Below are 21,198 nucleotides of genomic sequence, written 5' to 3'. Positions count from 1 at the left end.
TGGCTTAAATGTTAAACAGTCACACACACACACACACACATACACAGACTCACGCACACTCACTCGCAGAGATTTTTAGCGGAGGAAGGGCTGGGGGCGTGGCTTAAACTAACAGTCTAATGGGCCGCACTTGACGCCCACCTCGGTGCATTTGCATTCGAGGCATTGATTGGATAGCTCCACAATAATGCGACCCACTCGGTACATGCGGCCGTAAATGTTGCAGCCGGCTAATTTTAGTATGCCCGCAGGATCCATTAGCCCCTCGCCCCCAGCAACAGTTGCCGTTCCTCCTCCTGCTGCTGCTGCTGCTGCTGGTGTTGCTGTTGTTGTTGTTGTTGTTGTGCTGCTGCTGCTTGGCGCATGCTGATAATGATGAAATTGCTGCAACTGTTGCTGTTGTTGCAGCTGCTGTTGCTGATGTCGCACCTCGTAGCTGGTGTCCATGAAGGGCAATTTGTCGAATGGTGACATTAAAAATGGATGCACTGTGGTGGAAACAATTGCTGCTGTTGTTGTTGATGTTGTTGCTGCTGTTGTTGTGGGGCTGCTAGTTGCTTCTGTTGATGTCGTTGTTGATGTTACTGTTGCTGGCGTGTTTTTGGTTTTTGCACTTGTTTGCGCTGTGCTGCCCATTGAGTTGTTCCTGTTAATGTTGCTGTTGCCGTTGCTGTTGTTGATGTTGTTGCTGTTGTTGTTGCTGTTGCTGGCGGGTGTTCGGCGCGTGGTCGCTTGACCTTTGTTGCGGGATGGCTTTGCCGTTGCAGTTGCTGTCTGGTTGCGTCTATTGCTCGATGTTTTCGGCTTTGTTTTGTTGCCCTTCTTGTGGCCCCGTGCTGCGGTGGGTGTGGCAGGTGGGCGCGCAGTAGTTGTTGTTGCATCTGTTGCTGCTGCTGCTGCTGCTGCTGCTGTTGGCAATGTTTTAAAAGGCGGCACTGTACTATTGCTGCTGCTGCTGCTGCTACTGCTGCTGGTGTGCGGCTTGGTAGGCAGGCTCATGCCCAACAGCTCTTCCAGCAGCTCATCCAGTTTGTTTATCTCATTTTTGTCTATCAGCGATGTATGTTTTGTGGTTGTAGTTGCAGCCGTTGTTGTTGTTGTTGCTGCTGCTGCTGCTGCTGCTGCTGCAGTTTTATTGCCGGAAGAGTGGCTGATGCTGTAGGTGACACTCTCGATATGTTGCTGCTGCAGCTGCTCTGCCGGTTTCTTCTGCAGCTTGTCTCCAATCAGCACATCGAGATTTGGTGGCCTCTCCGTGTGTATAACATCTTTGAAGGGATCAGGCGTTGTGATCTCTGCGGGGCAAAAAGAGTAGAAGTAAATGAATGAGCAATTGAAGATGGAGTGAGAGAGGGACAAGATATAAAGAGGTCAAGAGGAACTCGATATCTAGTATAAGAGAAATAATTGAATACTATTCTATTCAGCTTGAGCTATGCATTGGGGATCATCAATCATTCAATTAGTCAGCCAATCAGTCAATGGGATATTCAAGTACTTCTCTTTTCCTACAACTGGAGTTTTGCGGGACACTTCAATCAGTCAATCACTCAATCAGCCAGAGAATCAAACAGTTGAGAAATTTACATGTCTTCGACAATCTAATCAAATATCAATTCCTTTTCCTTTCTAAATACTTCTATATAGATGCCATTCTACCAGTCAATCGCTCAATCAAACTCACCGATTGAAGCCGTGTCGTTATCCTCCCTCTCTGTCGTTATATCGATAATATGCTGCGTGACGTGATAATTATCGCCCAGCAGGACGTTCGATGTGACATGTTCCTGCAGCACTTCCCCATCGATGACGAGCGGTTCCTTGGGCATGAAGCCGCCCTCCGTCTCGGTGGGTGGTGAGAAACCACTGTGCACGGGTGGCTGCACCACCTGCTCATTGAAATCATATTTGACGTAGTCGGCGCTGCCAATGACGTGCACCACTGGCTCAGGTGGGGCTGCCACAGCGGGAACCTCCACATTGAACTTGTATTTGTAGGCAGCCTGATCGCTGTTGTGGTTGTTGTTGTGGTGGTTGTTGTTGTTGTTGAAGCTGATGCCGTGCTGTGCTTGATCCACGTAGGTCACATCGTACTCGCTGTCCACTCTGTCGGAGGCGATTTGCGAGACAAGCAGACCCGCTGGCTGCTGATAGTAATTGTGGCTGCTGTAGCCCTCGGGTGGTTGTATTGGTGGTTTCGTATCCACAGCATCCGTGGGCAAAAACGGTATGATTTTCAGGTTCGGCAAGCTGGGCGGCAGCGTGGGCGCAGTGCTGTCTGCATCGTCCAAGGGATCCACTTCCAAAATGGTGGGATTCGTTTTGATGATCAGTGGCTTAGTGGTGCTAGTGATGTATGCTGGGGTTGGCTTGTGCTTGAATGTGGGTCGGAAGGTGGTGCGAGGCGTTGGGGTTGTAGGCTTTGGCGTGGTTGTAGTTGTTGGTGGTTGCGTTGTGGTGGTGGTGGTTGTTGTTCTGGTCGTTGTGGTTGTTGTTGGTTTGGTTGTGGTTGTGGTTGTTGTCGTGCGTCTGGTGGTTTTTGGCTTTGCTTTGGTAGTTGTTCTTGGTGTTGTTGTTGTTGTTTTTGTTGTTGAGGGTCTATGCGTAGTTGTGGTCTTTGAGATAGTAACATTCACTGGAAGTGGCTTGGGTGTGGTTGTGGTTGTGGTTGTTGTTGTGGTGGTGCTCGTGGTGCTGGTGGTGCCCTTGCTTGGCATCGTCCGATAGGTGACGGGCTGACCGTATTTGCTGGTGACCACAACCATCGGTGGGGTCACTGTGAGATTAGCCAGCTTGGAGTTGATGCGCGTGTGGTGCGGTTTGCTGCTCGGCAGTGGACGGAACATGGGCGGTGCGTGTGTGCTAAAGGGCCTTCTAGTCGTAGTGGTGCTCGTTGTTGTTGTTGTCGTTGTGGTTGTCGAAGTGGTGCTGGTGGCATTGTCGTTCAGCATGACTGAAAGTCCGTCCAGCAGCACGTTGAATAGATCGGGTGGTTGAGCTGTGGTGCTGGTCGGTGGGGCTTCAGTGGGTCCGGCCCATTCTTGCTGGGCTTCCGCTGGCAGTTCACCCACCGCATACTGTCCCTCGATCCATCGGTCTCCGAAATCGTCTGCAATCCGCTCAATGCTGCGCTCAGTGGTGCTGCTCGTGGGTGGTGCCGGTGCCGGTGCCAAAGTAGAGCTGGCTTCTACAGCCGCAATCGGCTCGAGTGCAACAGCTGGCTCCTCTTCGTCGGGTCCAAGCAGTATGTCCATCCAGGATATGGGCTTCTTTTTCTCGGTTGTGGCCTCTGGCGTTATGGGCTCTTCGGTCTCTGTGCTGGGTCCGAGCAGCAGGTCGAGGAAGCTGAGCTCTGTGGTGCTGCTCGGGTCAGAGATCAGCGGACTGGCCGTGGGTGTGCTGCCCACCAAGTCCATGTTATTGGCCAGCATCTGGTTGTTGTTGCCATCGATGAACTCGAGGCCCTCGCGCAGCGTATCGAAGATGCTCTTCTCGCTGCTGGCCTGCAGCGGATCGCCCACGGGTGGCTCAGTGGGATGGCGGTCGAGAGGGTAGTGCTCGGCCATGGTGTTTTGCGGTATCAGGGCAGCAGCTGCTGCCGCCTCCGCCTCCTGCTCCTCCTTGCCAAAGAGCAGATTGTACAGGTTGAATTGGCGAGAGCTCTGCGAGCGGCGATAGTCCCGCTGGCTGCCGCAGTCGTAGCTGGAGGGGCAGCACTGACCCTTGGGCACCACCGGAATGCAGTTCTTCAGGGCCGGCGCGCACTTCTTCGGCGCACAGCGGCGCGTGCCGCGGATGCAGAAGCAGATGTCACATGGCTTATCCGCGTCCGATCGCATCTTCTGGCCCTCCGCATAGAACTGGGCGCCCACGGTGCAGCCGCGGTTCCGCTGCAAGCGCTGCGCCATGCGCTGGAAGTGCTTATTCGAGTTCTTCCGGTAGCGCACCTCCTGCGAGGACTTGCCAGAGGTCTTGCTGCTGCAGTCGTAGCGCACCGGGCAACAGGTGGAGTCCACGAATATGGGCTTGCACCCGTCCACGGGCAGCATGCACTTGGGCTTGACACACTTTTCGTTGCCACCTGTCGATGAGAGAGAAAGAGAGAGTGAAACTTTAGTTATTATGATCACCCGACAAGCTGTACTACTCCCAATAGGCGTTCCCGCCAGCTGTTCCCACTCACTATCCCCAGCTCTCCATAGCTATTCTCCTCGTCTTCTTCCACTTACCAATGCAGTAGCAATAGCTGCACAGATTCGATGAGGACATCGCCGATCCCGACTTGTACACAGTTCCATTCTTCACGCACACTAAGGAAAGAGCAAAATAGGTCAGGTGCGATCCTTGCCAGCTAAAGTGCAAGCTTACCCAACAGGTCGACGTCGGAGTCATCGGAACGTCTCTGCAGCATGTTGTCGTTGACCACGCGATCGATCGACTCCCGCTCGTAGTGATCCAGGTAGGCGATGATGCGACGCTTGGTGGGTATCTTGTAGAAGGCGTCCAAGCGAGCACACGACAAGTAGGGACAGCAGCTGTTCTTCCGCTGGACGACCACGCAGCCCCGAGGCGGCGGCATCGGCATTTCCGGGCAGACCTTCAGCCGGCAGACGAGCGTCTTGCGATTGCACTGACAATTGAGGCACTTCTCCATGCTGGGCACCACCGACTTGTCAGCATACCAAGTGCCATTGTGATGACAGCCTGTCAAGAATGGTAGATGGAGCGGGAGATGAAAGGGATTGACAAAATATGAGCAAGGCTTATTCGTTGATAATATTCATAAGATAACTGATAACTGATCTGGCATATACATATATCTTAAGGAATGACTGTCTAACCTATTTGAAACTGCAATTGCCTATAGCTTCTGATATTTGCTTGAAGGAATACTTCCTAACATATCCGTGAATCTAATTCGAATCTAGTTGGGCTGATTCTATTTCCTATCAATACCATATATTCTCTCTTTCTCTCTCTCTCTTTCTTTCTCTCTCTCCCTCTCTCTATTATTCGTCATCCATGGAACAATCGCAATTCTACAGTTTCTACTGGCAATAACAGCTAAAGCGGATTTTCAATATGCTCAAGTTTATTCACACACAACGTTCAAGACAGGAGGATTACAGAAGAGTACTCGAATCTGGGGAATACTCTAATCTGGTATGCGCCTGAATATTAAAGATCTGTTTATTTGTGGTCCGTTTGAATCTCTTCATCTTATTCGTTCAGGTAATAGGGGTGCCATAGCTTTTGCGGATCGGCATAGTAGGAAGGGAAGGCCGAGCCCGACTTGAGCATTTCAGGTGAGGCGCCATAGCGGTGAAGCTTCTTAGTAAGCGACTTCTTCGATTGGTTCTTCTGGTTCTCCTTCAAGTCGGAAGTTGGTGTCAGCAGCTGTTGCTCCTCCTGCGGCGGAGGCTGCTCGAGGCTCCACATGGGCTGCTCCAGCTGCTGCTGCTGCTGCACGTAGGGCTGTATGTGATTGCCCTGCGGACTGGTGACCACAACGAAGGCCTGGGCTGGCACCATGGTGGGCAGGCTCAGCACACTGGTGGTCATCGCGTGGGCCACTGCGCTCTGGTCGGGTACGGGCAAGTAGACGGTGGTTCGGTAGGGCAACGGCTCCTCCTGCCTCAGTTGCGCATTGTAGTTCTCTGCCCACATTTTGGGACGTATTCTCTCTTAGCTGTTAAAGCCTTTCAAAGTATATAGATACACATATATTTGTATGTATACGAGTATATATAGTTTTTTCTTCGAGCTTCAGTGATTTCTATTTCCAGCTGTAGAACGACGATGTGAACTGTGCGGAGTTATGAATTGTTTTGAATTTCCAATGAACTTTGCCGTTTACATAGAAGCAGCGCTCACTGAGCTCAGCTACAACTGCCAACAGTTCGACGAGCAATTCAAATGAATATTCGTAATCGAAGTATGAGCTCCTGCCAAGCATATTTATATTCATTTAACCTAGTCTAGGTATAGTAGTCACTCTACATAGGGCTACTATCTGAAATTTAAGCTAGTAAGTAGCTAAGAAGTGAACAATCTAAAATCTGTTTTGCTTAGAGCTGCCTCTGGTCCCTCCGCGCCTCCAGACTTCCACTAAATTATGTGACGTGCTGCTTGCTGTTGCTTTTTTCGTGTCTCGTAACTCACCTGTATTCTGCGTGATAAATGCATCCAACTGTGCGGGCAATACAGAAATGAATGCCACAGACAATATGCTGACTAAGCGCAGAGTCATCTTTGCGCCGACTGCGGCGGCCGCTCCTCCTCGGGCCGTTGCACGCATGAATAATGCAAGAGGGGGACGGAGCGGGGCTTCGGCTGTATTGGCTGGGAGTGCGGGCTCCAAGAAAAAGCCAGTCTAGGCCTAGTCTTCCCGACGCCAGAGTCCAGCTCCAACGGCCAGCTGGCGGTAGGCTCGTGTCTAATGCGTGAAATGTGTGTCACGCAGCGGCCGCAACTTTCCAATGACAGGCGAATCGAAGATGCCACAGCCAGAGCAGGGCATAAGCTCATCAAAAGAGACCAAAAATTTCAAAGACTCGCAATTACCCGCACAATTGTCGCGAGCGGCACTTAGCAGATGATACAGGTTGTTGTCGTCGTGCCTCCCCTTGCTCCCCGCCTCGTTCTCCTCCTCCTCCTCCTCCTCTTTCTACTGCTGCGTCGCCTTCGAAGCGCTTCGTGGTCGTTTGTCGTTCTGCCACACTTTTAATGAAGCACTTACAAAAGAAATTTGTGAGCTGAAAGACAAAGAAAAAGAAAGAGTTAGACTAAACGATACAGATAGAGTGAGTGAGAGAGAGGGAGAGAGCCAGATTAGAGTTCAGGTGAGTGACTGCCTTATAAGCAAGTACTTCATATAGATCATAATGGCATAATGACTGGGCAGCATAAATTTAATTTAGCTAACGCTTTCAGCTGTCTCAAGTGTTAGATAAGTATCTGAATTTTTGGCATTTCGTGGTTTATCTAGGAATTTTGGTTAGAAATTGTTCAGCCATTGCGCGGGTTTCTCTTATGAAGTTTCACGTTTTTCAAAACATTTCTTACAAAATAATCGAGCAGAGCAAAAAAGTGTAATAAATACTAAAAAGCTCATTCGATTTCATTGCACTCGGATTAAGTTTACTCAGACTTATTATAAGACTTTTACCTTCAATAAAATTTTGTAACATTATAACAAACATAGAATAGACCTCTTAGACTTATTTAAGTTCCAATAAATAGTTTTCATTATATAAGAAATTCTTGAAGAGTCTAGTTTTACTAAGATAGACAATTTGTATATTGAATGAGAATATACATTTTATATAAACATATGTATATAAGTACATCTAGTTATATCTTTTACTATAAACATTCTTATATATTGAAAACACGAAATTCACTCACATAAAATCAATTCCTGAATATATTCCTCTTCTTTTTCTCTTGCTCCAAAGAGAACTTTGTTTCGATCTCTGCCCTTACCTCTCCTCCACCTCTACTAATATCTCTACTAACATCTCACATATTGTAAATAAACAATTCCCTTTATGTACTTCCCATAAGCGTATTTTCTGCTTTTCCGAAGCACTTAATTCAATTGCAATAATTTTCACAGCTTTATGAGTTTGTTTACATTTGCTAAGTGTTTCCCCCGCACACAGATACGCGCACTCACACACACACATATAAACAAATTGGGAGACGGACAGAAGTGGGCCAACGTAGCTCTCTAGGAGGAAGCAGCATATTAATTAAAATCGCAGCTGTGAGGCTGAGCAGACACGAAACGCAGCTATAAATAATATATTTATCAATCAAAAATAGCAAAAAGAGAAAACCAGAGAAGACGAGCCAGAACTGGTAGCCAGAATATAGAATTCAGCATCGGATTCAGCACAACTTAGCATCCAGAACCACTCAGAGTCGGGCGAAGCGTTGCATGCGAATTGTCCAAACAAACAAACAAACGAATCGCCAAACGTGAAAATCAAATGGAGCCACAGCAAATGGCGGTCATTGCCAGTGAAAGAGCCAAATAGTCGTCTACTGCTTCTTCTTCTTCCTGCTCTCCAGTTGGCCAGAACGAAAACACGAACAGTGGTCGACAGGCAACACTGCATCCACACAGCATCCACTTTCATTAAGAACGTGATTAGCAGCCCAGAACAGCGCGAGGCTCGACAAACTTTCATGCAAATGCAGAACATAACACAAGCCACATTGTGCTCAGCTGCCTGCTGACTGGCAACACGACTCTCAGATACCCTAACTTACCGAATGTCCACTAAAGATAGCTGTAGAGAATAGCTAGATTCGTTCTGTAGACTCAGAAAAAACAATAAGACAATTTTAAGCACAGACTAATGCTAGCTTTAGACTGTGACAGGATAAATCATGCCTAGGCAATGGCAGAACTTCGGCAAAGACTAGCAGTAACGCTGTCTTCGCATAAAATGTAGAAAGTGGTTTCATTAGGTAATTGAAAACTTGCTTAACAGTTGAAGTCTACGTTAGAGCGCTCAATGACTGTAGAAGCTAAAAAACAAGTAAGAAAATTCTAGTCGAGAGTGCTCGACTAGATACTACCCTGAACCCAACAAATAAAAATGCTCATTTAGTATGGCTGAAATTTCAATTTCAATGTATTTAAAAATATAAATAAAATACCAAACTCATTTAATAAAATATAAAAATATTTTGAAACAATTAAAAAAAAATTACCATCAGTTGCATCGATCGGGATTCGAACCGCGACTCCTCGATCGAGCGTCACGCTGCTAACACACTAGGCCACCTCACTCCTGCTAGTGGCGCTGGCAAAACTCAAATAGATTCACTGCTGCAGCGCCATCTACCAAAACTAAACGAAACTAACTGCTGATGTGATTCTAACAATCTGCTAGAATAACCAAACTATTAAAAACGCACATAAAGTATAGTTAAAATTTCAATTTCGGTGTATTTAAAAATATAAATTAAATAGAAAACGCATTTATGAAAATATAAAAATATTTTGAAACAATTAAAAAAAATTAACATCAGTGTTGCACCGATCGGGATTCGAACCGCGACTTCTTGATCGAGCGTCATCCAGCTAACACACTAGGCCACCCCACTCCTGCTGGTGGCGCTGGCAAAACTCAAATAGATTCACTGCTGCTGCGCCATCTACCAAAACTAAACGAAACTAACAGCTGATGTGATGTTTTTTTTTGTAGCTGCTGCACGTGCGTTTGTTAATTGGCGAAATATTTGATTATTTTTTATTAATTTTTGACTGAACGGAATTTAATGAAACTTTCAGCATATGATCTACATATTATATTGAATATTTGAGAAATTTAAAAAAAGAAAAATCATTCACAATTAGCTATAGAGGCATCTGATTTGAACTTGAATGTTTTTAGTCGATAAAAACATAACGGGATGATTTTTCGAATTTTAAAAGCAAACTCGACGTCCGCGCTGTATATACGGTCATTTTAAAAAAAAATTCAAGTCTCTAGCTCTTATATCTTCGGAAATCGACGCGTTCAAACATACGGACAGACGGACAGACGGACAGACGGACAGACGGACGGACGGACAGACGGACAGACGGACAGACAGACAGACGGACAGGGCCAAATCGACTCAGCTCGTCGCCCTGATCAAGAATATATATACTTTGTGGGGTCTGCCACGCCTCCTTCTGCCTGTTACATACATTTCAACAAAACCATTATACCCTGATTTCCCATTTTCAATGGGTTCAGGGTATAATAAACTAAAATAAATAAATAAGTGAATCTACCACATTCCAGAAACAACTATATAATGTTACCGAGGGTAAATTTAAGAGAGCTAAAATTGTTAATAAATTAAAGTTTAGTCAAATTCTGAAGTCACTAAGTCTAGTTAATTATATGTTAAAAAAAAAATGACAGGGCTGCTCCTCTGAGAGTTTAGAGATAAGACACGTAGTAGAAATTATATAAAGACAATAAATACATGTCATATGAATAAATACATTTTACCTACATATTAAACCCAGATTTCACATGGACAACTGAACGGGTGGGAGAGTGAGAACCCTATCTACAGCTGTAAACCAGGTTAAATTAACTAAGGACATCATAGAACTCTTTCACAAATTACAGTCTGAGCAGGTTCTGAGGGACTTGAGCAAACTAACCCAACTGGCCGGGCATACCCCATCACAAAGTGGCAGACACTGCGCATTGATCGAGAAGTGCGCTTAATTGGAGCTCTCATGGCTTGGCCTGGCATGGTAAAAACTCGCCGGTTCGTTCTCATGACAAGTTTTAATCAAGCTATTATCTGAATGTCAAAGCCTCTGAATTGGCGCACTGAGCAGAAACTTTCACGCCAGCAACAGCAGCAGCAGCTAAATAAATAATTTAATCAGAGGAAGAAGTTTCAGTTTCACACAATAAATCACCGCAGCTGACTTTTATTTTGACTGTTTTCGTTAATTGAATTCACTTGGCCATGAAAACTAAAACCGAAAACAGCAAAAAGACCAGGTCAAAGAGCTAAGAGTGGCAACTCTAAAGAGTAATCTCTGTCTATCACACACACACTCTCTCTCTCTCTCTCTCTCTCTCTCTCTCTCTCTGTTACTCATACACTCTCTTTGATAGACTCTTCAGGTCGAGCTCAGCTCAGCTGTTGGCCTAGGGCTTGTTAAACACTTAATTTGGCACTTTCTTTGCCAAGGCAAATTGCAGCTGACAGCTGCTGAGAGGCTACTGGAAAAATGGAAAATGGAAAACGAAAATCGGACAAACTGCTTCAGTTTAATTACAGTTTAGTTGTACATTTAGATATTAGAGAAGAATTGCTGGAAAACAATGCAAAAGGCGTATTCAGAACGTGTGTAAAGCTCGTAAATAAATTACAGTTATTACAGGCTATGAAAAAAAGCACAAGAAAGTTTGCTGCCAAGGGGAGTGATCGACACGAAGATACCCTGAGCAGTGGGAATCTTAATATTGTGAGTTATGCTGACAGATGAAGAGAGATGGATAGGCGAATCTATGGCAGATGAATTAACCAATCGATAAGTTATCGACGGGTCCAAAGTAGGACGTACAGACAGACAATATGCAGAGACAGCCTTACATTACATTACTAGTCTAAACTTCATGATCAAGAACATTTATACTCCATGAGACTAGGTCTCCTAAGAGCTACATTCACACAGAACTAATCTACCTCTCTGCACCCATGCGTACAGGGTATGAAAAAGGCAACAAAAGCCAATATCAAAACCAAAATCAAAGAAAGCTGCATGCCACGAGGCTGTGGGAGCAATTGTCTTACACGACTCGAGTCGAGTGTGTTCAAGAACTCAAACTCAATTCGACTGGCAGTTGGGGCGGCTTGAACGTAACGGGGCCAACAATTACGCCCCAACAACATAATTTTTGTCAAAAGCTACACTGAGAGAAAGAACTGCTAGACGAATTAATAAAGCAATTAACTTTGACCGCTGCAAAGCGGCGAAAGTCCCAAATTAAGTTTGCATTATTATTTGACGAAAACAACTCGAAAAAACTCAACTTGCAATTTCTGCAAACCAAATTTGGAATTGTCGTAACTGTCTCTGAGAATAGCAGCAAAATAAGTGTTGAGAATGAACTGCTAACTTAATTATTGGCTAGCGAAATGGAGAGTGTGATATTACCTTTATGGCTTTGGAGAGTTTTTATTGGAGCTGCAGCCAAACAAAGGTCAGCATTAAATTGTGGAAAGCTCTGATGGGAAAGTCAGCTAGAGCTAGAGCTTCGAGCGTTTAATGCCCTTTGAATTAAACTACTATATTCTGGTTTCAGTCCACCTAAATACTCGTATAATCATGTCTCCAATCCAGTATCTGCATATGGACTAACTGCATTAGTAGAAGTTGAAAATCATAATACATAATACATAAATAAGCTATAAGTTTCTATATGACATTAGGTCTTAAGAAAGATGTTGGAAGTAAGAGTGGAGTCATTCATAGTAAAGCTTATCCTATTCAGATATTTGCTTCGCTAGTCCGTTATGTTGTGAAAAAGAAGAAGCCTTCTATAAAGCCTTCTTCTGTTGACGGAAAAAGGTGATTTTCTGAAGCAGCTCCCACAACTTCATTGTCCAGCATTCAGGTCCGATCGCTTTATGTTTTTTTTGGAGCTACTCTAGAAATCAACCTAGTTAAGTGCAGCTTTGTTAGCCAGGCCATAAACCAATTCAAACAGAAGACAATGCACAGACAATGTGATTCTTCTCGAGTCAATCGGGAAAAGAAGCTGAAGGAAGAGGGAGAAGAAGATGGAGAGAATCTAGCAGAGCAATAAATTCTAAAGCGCGACATCAATTCAGGCCAATAAATTAGCTATTGAGCACTTGTATCTTGTATCTGACAGATACTTTGGCTGCTGCTCGGCCACAGCTCTTTGACACTGAGGCAACGCCCCACTGACAGATTTTCGTATTTTCGGGGAACTGCTTCAGCTGCTTGTGAAAGGCAACTGCAAATCGCAGCCATCAAATCTGGCCCCCAACTGCAGCTACTGGGCATAGCTTCTAACTTATAATTTGCTCTGGCAGGCAGGCAGTAAAAACTTTCACCCAGATTATGTAAATCCAGACTGAGATCGAATAGTGCCAGAGCCTAGTTTTTACTTTTGCGAACCGCGTGAATACGAACCAGAACAGAAATCGAAATCAATGAGTGAACTGCTCAAATGAGTCTGCATATGAATACTATGAATCATATGAATAGCAGAGCGAACTGGGTTACTACAGACTTTTCTGGCAAATCTATTGTGTTTCACTTTCGAAAATAAGCTTACGTTCGAAATGAAACAGAAATCGAAACTAATGAATAAAATTACAAAATGCGAGTGGAATGTAGAACTCGGTTAGTAGAGAATTCTTTTGTGACTCTATCGTAATTCTCTCACATTAGGTTTCTTCTTCTTCTGCATGTAGTGAGAGAAGTGGAACGGAATGGTAATCAAAACTAATAAATGCATGATTGAATGAACGAGTTGAGCATTGTATAAATCATGTGATTTACATAATTTCCTTTATTACACCTTAGCACATCAAAGACAAGAATAGAAATGAAGCCAAGAGATAAATTGACGTCAATCAATGAATCAAAAATTAAGTGAGTACCTTATCAATCATATGAGTTGTACGAAGAGCTGGCGAATTTTCTCGAAATAATGTTAAATTGAAGTCAGTTGCTTATGAATGAAGTAAAGAGCTGGAGAGCTGACAATTGAGCTGAATGAATGAAATTTCATATGAATCGTGTGAATAACATGAAATCTTTGGCCATTGTTTAGCTTAGACAGACATTAAAATAGAAAATATGAAAATGGAATCAATATAAATAGTTGGGGAACTTCCCATTCCATTCATACGATTCATATATAGAGATTTTCAAGAGTCTTAACATATATAGGATTCTCACGTCAATCCAACACCATAAGCAATAGATATATTGAGCCCAAGAAGTGTGAGGAATATGTATCAAATGAATTAGGTAATGACTATACTAGTAGGCAGTCCAGTTATGTCCATTCTTTTGTTCTTATGCTCGTTTCTCTCATTTACCTTTGCAAATAGAGCACAAGAAATGGAAATCTTATGAATGAATTAGAGATGTAGAAAAAAGTTAGCGCTGAGCTAAGAACTACGTAAGCTGGCCGAGTGTCCCATTGACATTCTCTCACGTTCGGCTTTGCCTACATTTTACATTCTATATTTTCTTGTTAGGCTCGAAAGAAACCAGAAATTGAAATGGAAATAAGAAATTGATATGCGTTGCAAATGAATGATTGTGCGTAGAGTGGGGTAACCGGCCAGTGGATATCTCTATTTTTCGCCGTTATTCTCTTTTGATCTCTCGTTATTCTAATATTTCTTCTTAAGTCTTATCCTCTGATCAGAACAGAGACAAGAATCTCATGATCTGAAATCGAAACCCCGTAATGAGTTGCATATGAATCATATGAATGATTAAAGTAGAGACCGTACCCAACTCTTTCTCTCTGTTATTTCCTCGTGTTCTACTAGTTTTATCAGTGATACTTTTTCTTTCAATTCTCCACTTGTTCTTTGGCTTAACTTTAGTAGATCAAATCAGAGAGAAGAGGCTGAAATCGAAACTCACAAATGAGTCGATTATGAATCATGTGTTAAAAGTGGGCTATTTGCCTGACCAAGAACTCGCTTACTTTTCTATTGGCCATTTCTAAGTTGGCCATTTCATATTGAGTGAAATTGGTGCCACCTGCCAGTTGTTGTTGTTGTTGCTGTTGTTGTTGTTGTTGCTGTTGTTATAGTGTGCCAAAACAATTTGTAGCCCACGCGTGCTCACAATTTTGGCCAGATTGACCATTACGAACGGGCTGCAGACACACCTGACCATAAACAGAAATAATGACAGCCAGTGCTTGGCTACCCTTCGCTTCATGTGTGGCTTCTTAAGCACACACACGTATACACGTAAACCTCTGTGTGTATATTCTGCACACATAGCTAAGTAAACAACAGCAACAACAACTCGCTGTGGAGTCTCAAGAATTTAACACAGCGCAATTTTCATGTCGAACTCAATTGATGCGACTTTTGCCCGCCTGCCTGTCTCTCAGTCTTCCAGTCTTCCAGTCTCTCAGTCTTTGGGTCTCTAAGTCCGTCGCGATGTCTGTCCGTTTCCCCCTTTAGAATGAGGCAGACAAATGCCTGTCATTTGTTGGCAGGCAAACATGTTTCCTCTGTCTCATGCGCCTCCTCCTGCTCCTCATTCTGCTTCTCCTTTGATACCTTCCACATTTCAGCCAGACGGACAGCCGCTTCACGTTCGAAGTTATTAAAGCCGCGAGGGCTCAATAAATGGGCGTCGTTTATGCACCTCATCATCAGCGATTGCTCCGATCGCCATCGAATACTTTTCCAGCTCCTTCTTCCTCTTCTTCACTCGCTTGCTTTGCTTTTTTAATTTTTGCCAAGCGGAAGTTGTAAATGAAATGAGAAACAAGAAGAACTGATTCAAAGTAAACCTAACGAAGCTTGAATGCACTTTCCAAAGCTGAAAACCCAACTATAATTGTGACTGCGGTTCTAGGGAAGGCGTAGGGGAATACAGAAGAATGATATATGTAGATCTATCCAACAGTGGGTTCATGAATCAAAACTCTAGACAGATTGTAGATGCTAAGTGAATTCCCAGAACTTTTGTGCTTCTGGTCGGCTTCAGCCTTTTATAATTTTTGCAAGCATATTTCATATGTTCAGAGTTTCCCAGTAATGCTTGACACTACTCCAAACTCAGCAAAGCTTATGAACAATTTAATATGCCCCCGCTGATGCGCAATAATAATATATAAATATTATCACGATTATTTTACCCATTTTTAAAAAGTTCTTTCACTCAGCTTCTCCAATTCTCCCATTTCACAGTCAGTTTGTCATGGGAGTTAATTGAATTTCTATCGTTGCAAGGCGAGAATGAGCTGTATGTGGAGCATAGGTAGATTCTGGCTGGCACGTGTTTCTGCTTAATTAGGGCTGCACATGGATTGGATTGGTCTGCGGCTCCTCTAGTTATGCTGGGCAGGTGAAAGTCGTTGGGTAAATGAAATTAGAACAACTGCACGACAAAGCGATTGCAATGGAAAGGTACTCGATACAATGTGCTGGACCCGCACACTCACACACACACACACACACATACACCTTTCACGGCGAGTTGAGTTGAGTTGAGTTGAGCTAGGCTAAGACTGAGCCACATTAAGTACCCGAGCGCCAAGTTCATTGGCCAAAGTCTCTTGGCCATAAATATGTTTGGCTGTCGCTTTGTACTGGGTCATTAAGCCAAATTGTCGGCCAGTTCGTGAGTTGCTCACGCTCGCATTCGCGTTCGCGCTGGCATTACAATAAAATTGTCAACCTGACAGCTGCGATTAATATAGACTTCAATTTGGCCACACATAAATCAAAAGACTTGGAGCACAAACCTGGCCAGCGACCCAAACTCTGTCGAAATCTGCGCTTCTGCTTCTGCTTCTGCTTCTGCCTCTACTTGAAGTCGGAGCTAAAACAATGCATTAGGCAAATGCAATACAAAGCAATTCCCAGCTGAGCTCCATTTTCCCTTTTTGTCATGCAAATTCGCACGAACTGTTTCCGGGAACATTTGTCAACGCAACTTGTTAACATGGCCAAGAGCCGTTAGCCAAGCACAGAATTTGCGTGTCCGGCCCCAACAGACTTCAACTCCCAGTCCTCGAAAGGCAATCGCCAGCCAGCTCTGATAAATAGTTGACAGGGCGATCGAGCCAAAATGGAAGTCAACTGAATGGTCCATCCATTTGCAGAGTGTTTGAGATATTCGCTGGATGCCTGAAGAGAGTTTTTGGCAGTCTTAAATGTAGTTGGGACTCAGGCTTTAATACTGGAAAAGTTTTGGTTTATCACAATTCAATGATAAATTTGTTATAGAAACTGTTCTTCTTTCAAATGTACTCAATATTTATATACTATGTATATCATAAGATATAGAATTCATATCCCATGATTTTCACTAGAGAATCTTTATTAAAATTTCATAGATCATTTCTGGCTTAATTCTATTATCATAGCTATTTAGCTTCTTATCGATAATCGATAATATTCCGATGACTTATGTTTCGTATTTGTTTTCTATATCATATATTTATATATCATATACTTATTAATTTTCAGAATTGCACAACATTAGATATGTCTCTTTGGAGCAACTATCTATAAAAACAGCCCGTACATCTTTCGTTTTAATTACCCTCATCTATTCTCAATGACATCACAATCTAAACCGAATTAATGTAGTCTCACTGTATGACTATATTGGAATATCATTAGAAAATTCTGAAGAATTTCTCTATCGTAGTTATTTCATCCAAAACTCAGCTGAGCTGCTTCTGGTGACTGCAGCTCGCAGAGCTCTTGATTTATATCTGGGATGTTGCATGCACCTGGTTGTCATCTCTTGCACTCACTGTTACGGCACAGCGTCTGCTTTTTTGCTGTGCACTCGCCTGGAACTGCAGGCATGCATGCATGCCACGCCCCCCGCCCGCCGCGCCACTGTCTACCTCTTGGCCAGCTGCCAAGTCGAGTCTTGGCCAGTTGCCTCTCGCTGTCTCTGTATGTGTGTGTGTGTATGTGTTGCTGATGCTGTTTTGATAGCTAAAAAAAAAACAACAACAACAACAGAACTGAAGACCAAACAAAAACCCTCGCCTCATATGGCAAACTAACTCTTCTCTTGTTTATAGTTTTATTTTCTTTTTCTTGTGTTTTGTTTTTTTCTTTTTTCGTTTTTCGTTCTTCGTTTTTCGTTTCGGAATATCAGATTACGTGCGGGTCTTCTATCTATATCGGGTGTTCGGGTTTCGGTGCGCCTTTGTGTTTCGGCCTCTTAGGCATATCAGATGCAGCTCGAATGGAGCTCGAGCTGCCAAAAAGGAGCCCATTCGCCCATTCGGCTGCCAGTTGACCTTGAGGTAGTGTATTCGTTGCGCCACGCCCCTGAGCGACTTGTGTTTTCGGAGTGCACTCAAGCTCAAAGAGATTTGGCTACACTTGAAGAAATGCTGATTGTGAGGCAAGTTAGATTGTGGCATGAATAGAATCAGAAGTTCGACTTGCTTGAATAGACATGAAATATTTGCCAATAGAGAATCAAAAACATTTTGCTTATATACCTATTTATATGTTTCTCCTTTTTTACTTTACACTTTTAGCGCTTGCTTTGTTTTTCTGCCAGTGTACATCTTCTGGTGTGCCTTCCATTAATTTAATGAGGCTGCTTCCTGCACGCCCCCTTGCCCCTTGCCTTCGCCTGCTCTATGCCTAGTTCCTCTCGTCAATTGCAGGCAATTAGCAAATTTCTTCGCTCTAATGTAACGATCGGGCTGACTAACTAACTAACTAACTAAGGCGGGCAACTAACTAACTAACACAAATGTCGTTCGCATTGGGATTTTTATAGCTTCCGCTTTGCATTATCAAATATTATTGAAGCGGTTCTTGCAATTGCCATTGCCGTTGCCATTGCTGTTGCTGTTGCTGTTGCTCTTGTGTATTGCATGTTGTCACGTTAGCTGTTGTTGCTGTAGATACTCCTCCTTCTTCTTCTTCTTCTTCTTCTTTGAGCTATAGCCATAAAAATAAGAACCCTTTAAGTGCGCGCCAACCATCTAATGATGATCATTAAAAGCCAGCTGTAATCACAGCAGCAGCAGCAGCAGCAGCAACTGGTTGCTGCTGTGTCAACAACAGCAATAGCAATAGCAACAGCAACAACAACGACAACAACAACGAGAATGAAACGGTAATTTCTGTAAAGATTACCGTGAACATTTTCACTCATTGCCAATGCAACCTACATTTTCACAAGCTCCTCCACGCACACACACGCACACTCCACTCTGTGTGTGTGTGTGTGTGAAACCCTTTTGTTTGGCTTCCCCCCGCCATGGCCTTTTCAGTTGACGTCTTTCAAGTCGAGCGCCGAGTGCGTTTTTAGCCGCATTCTGTCTCCCAGCTAACGGCTTTGATTTGGTCTTAGCAACTCGAACTTGGCTTTGACTTTACGCAGTGCCGGCAGAGGGGGAGCTGGAGGCGGGACCTGGCGACCTCAACTTTTGTCGTCGCATTTGCCGCGCATCTTCTGTGGCCCACTGTGATCTTCAGCTGGCGCTGTCGGCACTTTTAACAGTTAAATGCTTAGTTTACATCATTAGCATCACAGAGAGAGGGAGAGAGACAGAGAGAGGGCGAGAGCGCGACTGACTTTCAGCTCATCTGCTTTGCATTTCTCTCTCTAATAAATACACAATTTCTTATGACCTTTTTTCTTCAGTTAGTTTTTGCTGTTGTTGCTGTTGTTGTTGTTGCTGTGGAAGCCGTTGGAGGGTTATTTAATTGCCTGGCTTATTATTTAATTTGTGGCCATTCGCGTGGCTTCAGCACGAATCAACAGAGGAAATTATTGGCTTGCGCTCGAAATTATGTTTTGAGCAGAGGCAAAAGCAAACAAATGACAGATTTGATGAATTAAGCTATTCTATGTGGGAATCGAAATGCGAAAAGAAATGAGAAATTTTACTACATATGTATATACATACGGTACTAGTAAATCTATAGATAATAGAAGATAAGATAATGGAATACAAATATTTAATACAGTATTTGTATTTCCTTTGTTCCTTTTGTTTGCAAAATTCATAAAATACCGAACGGATTTCGTTGTACAGTAATTATATTCGTAGTCGGTGCTTGCTTTAAGGTAATATATAGTGTATAGTGACACAATATGTTGTCATAAATTAAATGTAAGATCGTGTAAGGACTACTAGGTTTACCATAGGAGGAGGGATCAGCAATCGAAATGGCTCCGAGTAAAACTTATATTATATAATCTGCCAATGTGTTTGATCTACAGCAATCTTTGCTAACTGAACTGTCTTTATATGATATGATTAGCTTCATCAAATATTCTTCCCATAGATAAATGCCTATAATATAGTTCAAAAGTGTACTCAGAGCAGAAAGGAATATTCTTCCGCAATACCCATTTGCTGATCAAATAGACACCAAACATGGTGTCTATATCATATACATTTCGAGTTAAAGCTGATAGAATATAATATTATAGTTAATATATTAGAGGGTATGCCATTGAATGCTTTACAATAAATGCTGAGATCTTCATGTCCTTTACGAAGTCTGAATAATCGAATAACTGAAGTTATACTTTCTAGACGATTCCAGCAGCATGCTTATGCTCTATTAAGTAATTATTAGCTAGGCAGTAAGTAACTCATCGCAGATCTTTAACATCAAGCAATTAAGAAGGACAAACAATTCAACCCAAACATCCTTTTAGCATATCTCAACAGCTCCTCAGAATTCCTAGGAGCATGTCTCACTCCACTCGGTCTCTGCTGGCTCGACTCAGTCTGAATTATTTGCTCTGGCTATTATTCACTTGAGACGCCGCCAAGTCCAAGTTCGTTGCCTAAGTCATTTGTTTTGCTAGCCTCTGCATCGACTTTAGTTCTACCTCATTGTGCGAGTGTGAGTGTCTGTGCGTGTGTGTGTGAGTGCAGCGAGGCGCAACGTTTTGGCTGTCGCTGTGCGTCTCAATTATTTATTTAAGCTGCCACCCGGAATGGCAGGCCGGCTGCTGCTTCTTCTGCACTTCTCTTGGCACTTCTGTTAACATTGTAAACAATACCGTTAACACACGCCACAAACACAAACACATTTTTGCGCCCAGCGGAATTTCTTCTCCTTCTCCTTCTTATTTATTTATTTTCTTCTTTTTTTTTTTTGCTTAGCGAAAAGTGCCGCAAAGCCAAGCGAACCGAATGAACCCTCCCCGCCTTTCCCCCCATTCTACCAGCCAGAATGGTTTTTCTCATACGGCTGCAACGCAGAGTTGGCAACAGAACAACAAAAACTGTTAGCTGAAATGCGAGCGATGTTGCAGCGGCATGGAAGAAAAACACACGGAAAACTCTTATTAAATTTCCACAATTTTGCATGCCAAAAAAAAAAGAAAAAAACTTTGAAGAAGACGAAGCAGGGGAAAAGCAAAGAAAACTGAAACCGCAGCTCAGAATTTTTCTTCGCATTCTTTGGCCAAGCCACATGCTAATGAGCCAGGTCTTTGCCTGCTCAAAGTTCACATACCTATGAAAGAGTTGCTCAATTGTTGTGGTTCTTCTTCCTCTCTTGCTTGTCGTTGTTGTTGTTGTTGTTGCAATTGTTTATCCACTTGCTGTAGTTGTGTTTTGTTTGTTTTCTGTTTTTTTGTTTTTCTTGTTGCTGTGCACCGCTCGAACAATAACAAAAATCGAAGTCTGTCTGCACTTGACTTCTCTCTCTCTCTCTCCCTCTTTTTCTTTCTTTCTCTCACTCACACACTGTATGTCTATCTTGCTCTCATCCTTTTCACAGCGTCAAGTATTTTACTTCCACTTCTATTTTCTTGCGTTGTTCTGCTTTGCTGCTGCTGCTGCTGCTGCTGCTGCTCGTTCTGAACGCGTCGCGTGTTGGGGACTGACTGAAGCCCCCAACGCGACGTCGCGTCGCTTTTAAGAAAAGCCTTTTGCCCCCTCTCGAAAGAAAGTTGCAGCCAAACGAAAT

General features: G+C 43.5%; 1 protein-coding gene across 1 annotated transcript; it reads right to left on the bottom strand.

Moving 5' to 3' along the window:
- Nucleotides 1–22: 22 nt before the first annotated feature.
- Nucleotides 23–21,106, bottom strand: LOC108609434 (uncharacterized). Its single transcript, XM_089463777.1, has 6 exons — nucleotides 20,743–21,106; nucleotides 6,163–6,755; nucleotides 4,369–4,704; nucleotides 4,230–4,310; nucleotides 1,685–4,081; nucleotides 23–1,295 (listed from the first exon to the last, which is right to left on the bottom strand). The coding sequence occupies exons 2-6, from the start codon at nucleotides 6,296–6,298 to the stop codon at nucleotides 109–111; spliced, it is 4,137 nt and encodes a 1,378-aa protein (XP_089319903.1). The 5' UTR covers nucleotides 6,299–6,755; nucleotides 20,743–21,106; the 3' UTR covers nucleotides 23–108.
- Nucleotides 21,107–21,198: the final 92 nt, after the last annotated feature.

The sequence above is a fragment of the Drosophila arizonae genome, chromosome 3 (assembly GCF_054131065.1).
Source record: "Drosophila arizonae isolate 15081-1271.41 chromosome 3, UAZ_ARI_1.0, whole genome shotgun sequence".
Classification (NCBI taxonomy): Eukaryota; Metazoa; Arthropoda; class Insecta; order Diptera; family Drosophilidae; genus Drosophila; species Drosophila arizonae.
The sequence above is the reverse complement of the archived record's forward strand: the minus strand, read 5'-3'. Positions and strand labels throughout refer to the sequence as shown.

Coding starts and splice junctions, on each gene's coding strand:
- LOC108609434 (XM_089463777.1), bottom strand. CDS start 6,298: ATGCGTGCAACGGCCCGAGGAGGAGCGGCCGCCGCAGTCGGCGCAAAG. Junction 4,705..6,162: donor ATTTATCACGCAGAATACAG/GTGAGTTACGAG, acceptor CATTCTTGACAG/GCTGTCATCACAATGGCACT. Junction 1,296..1,684: donor TAACGACACGGCTTCAATCG/GTGAGTTTGATT, acceptor TTTGCCCCGCAG/AGATCACAACGCCTGATCCC.